Raw genomic sequence first — 6,101 nt, forward strand, 5'->3', positions numbered from 1 at the left:
TGCGCACACAAAACTAAAAAAGAACTCATGCAAATACACGTGCAAGCTGACAAGCACAACGCGTACTTACATGAGCCAGTGGACCAGTTACGTCATGGGCTGATTTTATCTTCAACTGGGTAAAAAACGACAGTTTAACTTGACCCCATCATGGTCATCATGTTATACAAGTGCAAGTGTACTGGTCAATACATAAATGCGTGTGTTAATTTTGTTTTCCAGCTTTTTTTCTCTTGACGTTATATTCAAAGCGAAAGCAATGCTTTCAGCGGTGTTAATGTCCCGACATTCTGGTACTGAAAAAAAAAAAAGACTTTTGAAAAGGGGACTACAATCTACCAGTCTATTCCTGTCAATCCTACAGGTAGATTGTATCATCTTTTTATCCTATAGAGTATCTTTCAGATACATTCTATATTTTGTCTTCTTTGATACAGCCGGTGTACATCTATTTTAAAAGATACTGAAAGTGTTTTTTCGGCGAAAAAGTACACACACAAGTTTACAGTTATGACTTTATGTACTGAGGATAAATGTTTATTAATTTTGTCAGTTAAATACATATAAATAAATGAAAAACTTATTATTTGTTCATATAGAAAGTCAAACCCTTCTTAATTTTATATTATGTGCTGGTACACTGTAGCTCAGGTCCATGGACCTATGGGAGTTTCATGCGTACTGTCCAAAGCTACCCCTGTAATTACCCGGGGGCGGGAAGGCAGTGTTCCGAAATCCCTTCATTTGCCCTTACTTATTTCTCATTTTGCTATCCTCATTCAAATTTAAACTAGTCGGAGTGGTAGCTTTATAAATAATGTAGAAGAATGGCACTCGATTCCTTCCTATATTCCTTCCTATGTTTTCTTGTTCTGAGAGAATCAAAAGCGTTATGAACACCATAGGGTTCATTCCCACCATTGAAACTATCGGTCTACATAGATCGATCCAACTCCGCAATTCAATTCAATTCAATTTATTTTATTATAGTCTCACCCATAGATACAATTAAAAACAATAAAAATTAAAACAGTCATCAGGCAGTTCTATACAGAGAACTATGAGAGACTAAAAGAACTAATTACAGTTTAAATACATAAAATTTCTTCTTAATCCTAAGAAAAGGCTACAGGCTTTGGCAGTGCTAAAAATCATTTTTGGATCATCAATCAGGAAAAGAAATTTGCTTACTTCATCCAATAAATCAAAATCCGGCTTAAAACATTTAGCAGTTCTAATTAAATCAGTACGATAAGTAGGGAATACACTTTGCTTTGGAAAAAAGAGGAAGTGTGTTAATCTGTTAAACCGATTGCATTCAACAAGAGTCCCCACGGAGCTGGATCGATGTACGTAGACTGATAGTTTCAGTGGGAGTGAACCCTTGGTCATGCCCAGCCGCACAGTAGAGCAATAACCTCAGTACCGGCACGCACGCAATACTGGTACAAGTAGATGTGGATGGGAGGGACACATGAATAGATGCGTTATTAAAACCCTGGTCAATAATAATCCGATGCACTGGAAGCCGATGTCATGGCAGTTACTGACCTTTTACAGCCCTTAACGTTCCTTTCAGAATGTTTAATGGTCATTTCATTCCTCGATCAATACTGCTTTCGCTTTCATACAAGAATTATTGTACGCGTTGAGGAGCAAAATTTTATCCATTGCACGGGTTATCACTGCATCTGATATGTACTATAGGTAGTCCCCTATTCTAATTCTCGTTTATAAAAAACATAACGTGCTTCTTTTTACACAAATTACTACTGCTATTATGACAAGGGGTTTCACTACACCAGTTCGTTTTATGTCAATACATAGATTGCAAGACAAAAATGTACACAGCAAGATGAGAACACCTGTAACACAAACGGGTAACGCTGGCTCTCAGTTAAAAAGGATTTCATCCCCTTTGATTCTTTTATATCCTACAGCTTGTCTTAAATACTTAGCTACAGTGAATAAATGTTAGTCAAATAGTTGCAACATATCAGAAGGTATACAGGTATATACATGTACATGTATAGTGTGTGATCACGATCTGTCAGTTACATGTACATCAGAAGCGTGTCATGAGTGAAACAAGGATGACATGAAAGTAATTAAAGATACATAAATGCAAGAGAACAGCTGCGTAAATTCTCTCCAATTCACACAAATTACTGATACCAGTTTCTTGCTCATCTCATAGAAAATCCACATGCCAAAAACAACCCAAATTAATCACTCGGTCAGCCGAAAAAGGCTTTAAAACTTCAATATCTCCAAATTTTTGGTTGTAGGCCCGATTTACTTGTCCGCCCCTCTAGTTCGCAAAGAAACGAAAATGGAACGAAAGGAAATAATGGAACGATAGCTAGTTCTTTAACTATATGGTGGTCGGGTTAACTTTTTTTTGACATGTCTTCTCGCTTGACATGCATTTTTAATGTTTGATCTGAATCTAATACAAAGCTTTTTGGTAAAATCTGTCCGTATGAAAAAGAAAATAGAAGTGTTTTAGTTCGTAGGTCTTGTTAATAAGAAGGCAGCCACTGAGAGCACGTGTTATTGTTTACGGAACTAAGGTCACGTGATCAAAACATTGCCATTTCCGGTTTGAAACTGAGACAGTGGACACAGGACTCAAGCCTACGCAGTACTTGCCGACCCTCTTAACTCTGACCTATGGTCTTAACACGATAATAAGCGATCAGGTACTGTAATAGCCAGGTTATCTTGTCGAATGCCCTATTTTCATTTGCAACATGGCTGCTGCAACAGGTAACAACTGAGCGCCGCTTTAGGTTTAGGATGCTGCATGGGCCGCTAATCTAGTACATGTACATGCATGTAAGATACCGTCACAGTATCTGCGAGAGCACTACACGGATGTTTGTCACATAAAAAGCCTTCTCAAATATCTTTTAGGATCTGTGCAATACGAATTCTGTTGTTAACAGTAGACATCTTCAGAATGTATTTATGTAGCTTTTAATTACATAACTTAAGGATTGAAAAATGTTCATTTATTCCTTCAAAACAAATTCCATGTACCTGGTATGCTATAAAATTATTTGCTAAAATTCATCCAAGATGAAAACTCTTTGAGGCTACTTATGAAAAATTTATATCGATAAAGAACTTGCCATGAAATCATATAAAACCCATTGTTTGGTCAGACGGTTTTATTTTTAAAGGGAATCAAAATTGGAAGTAAGCCTAATATTAGTACCAGTACATGTAGGTTAATGACAATAATGTACATCATAATTATTCTTTAATGGTTAAAAGATTACTAGTGCTGGTATGTTACACGTATGTATGTCAACATAATTAAGCAGACCTACTTTGAAGTTAGCTGTTCATGTCATGCCACCATAGTCTGTGAATTATAAAAGCTGTCGCACATTTCTTTATCACTGTGCAAAGCTCACTCCCTACCCCCATGTTGTAATGTGGTATATATAGCAAGTGCTAGGTGAACATCTAAGATACACTGTGAAATATTTATAAGAGCATGTTGTTTTTATTTGTAGCTTTGTTCTCCATAAAATCTAAACATACAGAAAATGTGATATTTCGATTTGAAATGAGGTACAGATATGCATATTTTTGCATATTTATGTGTTTATAATGAATGCTTAACTTAAAGATATGTATTTATGTATCAGGTATATTTGTCTCATCATTATTAATCTCGCTATTTCTGTCTGTTTGCCTGGCTGTCTGTCCATCCACTTACCCACTTAGAGCGCATTCTCAACGAATTAAGCCAGGCTTTACAAAGCCGGTGACCTAAAAATGGCGGACGTACATGAAAGAAAAACCGCCTAATCTTTTAATAATCTCTCCGCCTCCCCACACGTCGTCCCTGCGGGGTACAGTAATTAAATCGCGTCTCCGTTCGCCATGCGGAAGCTACCTGAGAAATATTAAGTGCGCATGCTCATCAATTAAACTCGTGGTGAAGAAAGCATGGGGGCTGAAGGCGATCGAAGGAAAAAAGCTCTTCTGTTCTATTATCTTTGAAAACAGAGACGAAAAAGGAATAATTTGGCCCGTAGAGCAGCAATGAATCGACTGTCTACGGAGATAATATCACCAGAGATATTCACGGAAATATTAATGTTCGGAGCCGAGATTTAATTACTGTACCCCGCAGGGACGACGTGTGGAGAGGCGTGTGAGAGGCGGAGAGACTATTAAAAGATTAGGCGGTTTTTCTTTCATGTACGTCCGCCATTTTTAGGTCACCGGCTTTGTAAAGCCTGGCTTAATTCGTTGAGAATGCGCTCTTATAAACCCATCTTTCTATGCATCTTTTGATATACAGTATACATATATATCTTCTCAGGGCATGTTGAATCCACTGAGGTTCAGTATTGAAAGGCAGAGTCTGGTGTTTAGGAGCAGTTTGTGCCAGAGGTGTTCTCAGAAACAAACACCCCATCATCACTCAGTAAACAAAGCAATAGTAAGTTAATGCTTATGTTAACAACTAGTAACTCATTATGCACGATATTAACTGTTACAGTAGTTGCATGTGGCATCTGCATATATTTTAATTTTCAATTGGGCAAAATGTACTGAAGTGGCTTAAATGATTTTATTTTTGCCTCATTTTCTTTAGCCAAAGTAAATTACTTGCGAAATGTGAAATGCTGGTTAAAATTGACATCCTGCTCTCATGGTACATGAAACATGACAGTCAACTGAGCTTGTGAGAAAGCAAATTACACTCACACTTTTATTTACAGTTACACAAAACACAATAAAGATTATCCGACATGTTCATTAATTTGTATCGGATCTGTCAAGAAACACGGGCAGCAGTGGTGATATGTGTTCTCAAATATTCGTAGACACACATGTTGTACACATTAGCATGCCTGCACATTTCAAGGTCACACAATTTTCTTTTTGCCTGTGCATAGGTTGCATAGTTCTTTGATAATTCTTTTTTTTAGGTCACAGTGAGGACATGAACAGGTGCTCTGCTTCAATGCAAAAGTATACATCGTAGGCACTTAGTTGAAGCATGTAATATACTTCAAGTATTATATCACGCACTGCCTAACTTAGTGTTTGTGTGGTTGGCTCATTATTATTTGTTCTTCTCTTTGCAGTCCAGGATGTCCAGTAAATTGGTCAGTGCACACAGGACCATACATTCTGCGGACAGTGTTTGGTAAGACCATGCAGAGTACAGCATCAGAGGCTGTTCTCAGACACGCGATATAGAAACATTTAAAAACTGTTCCCACCTGCACCATCAGACTAGCTTGTGGTGGTCACTCTGTAACTGGAGCAGGATTGTTTGTCGGTCCAAAGTAGTCTTGTCTGAACACTTAGCGACTTGTGTCATATGAGAAAAGTATATGCAATGTATCTCTGATTGCATTTTAAAAGGAGATAAAGATATGATTGTGTACTATTTCTAAATAATGTAGGTTTTAGATTTTATTTTTGGTAAGTAATGTGTCATCATCATGATGCTTATAACTTATCAGATGTAATGTAATCATATTAACCTTTCTGCATTTCAGTAAGCCTACTTTCTGCATGCACTGTTTATATATATATTTACACATGTTCACAATTTTGACCTGATTACATTTTTTCTGAACAATTATTTTGTTGATTTTCAGGGTGGAATTTGGCAAGCTAGCCACCCAGCACAAAGCTATCAGCCTTGGTCAGGTAACTATGTCTTACCAACAAAATTAGTTTTCATGCTTCAGCGATATATTTCCTAAATTCTTTAATCAAGGTACAGAGGACATTTGTTAAGTGGTCTTGGCAATACCTGTTGATCCACTTGATGTGCTGTCTGTGAACTTCATCTCACTAAGTACTTAGTACTTTTATTAGGGTGTGTGTGTGACTGCGTTCCTGCATGTGACTGTGTGTCATGTGCATCATCATTTACCATAATGATGTTACAGAAGAAATATACTGATATATGTTTGAATGAATATTTGTATTAGTTACAACATGAGTCGTCCACTGTATGCAACATATCACAGTTATTTAGCATGATTTATTTCCTGATTATTTGACATTTATATTTTTAAAAAAAAAAAAAAAAAAGAAACACTGCAGCCAGTGGGCCA

General features: G+C 37.0%; 1 protein-coding gene across 4 annotated transcripts in view; it reads left to right on the plus strand.

Annotated features, from left to right (window-relative positions):
• Nucleotides 1-2,579: 2,579 nt before the first annotated feature.
• The window catches only part of LOC106178736 (kynurenine aminotransferase), a 19,188-nt gene continuing 15,666 nt past the window's right edge, over nt 2,580-6,101 (plus strand). The window contains exons 1-4 of one of the 4 annotated variants that reach the window (XM_087008616.1): nt 2,580-2,702; nt 4,343-4,462; nt 5,115-5,176; nt 5,637-5,688. In XM_087008616.1, the coding sequence (XP_086864742.1) occupies nt 4,346-4,462; nt 5,115-5,176; nt 5,637-5,688 (231 nt within the window). In that variant the 5' untranslated portion in view covers nt 2,580-2,702; nt 4,343-4,345. Of the gene's footprint in view, nt 2,770-4,342; nt 4,463-5,114; nt 5,177-5,636; nt 5,689-6,101 lie in introns of all 4 variants that reach the window. The other 3 variants (XM_013562040.3, XM_087008617.1, XM_087008618.1) reach the window with 3 other exon arrangements.

This window comes from Lingula anatina, chromosome 3 (genome assembly GCF_051362555.1).
Source record: "Lingula anatina isolate TDL-2025a chromosome 3, LinAna3.0, whole genome shotgun sequence".
Lineage (NCBI taxonomy): Eukaryota > Metazoa > Brachiopoda > Lingulata > Lingulida > Lingulidae > Lingula > Lingula anatina.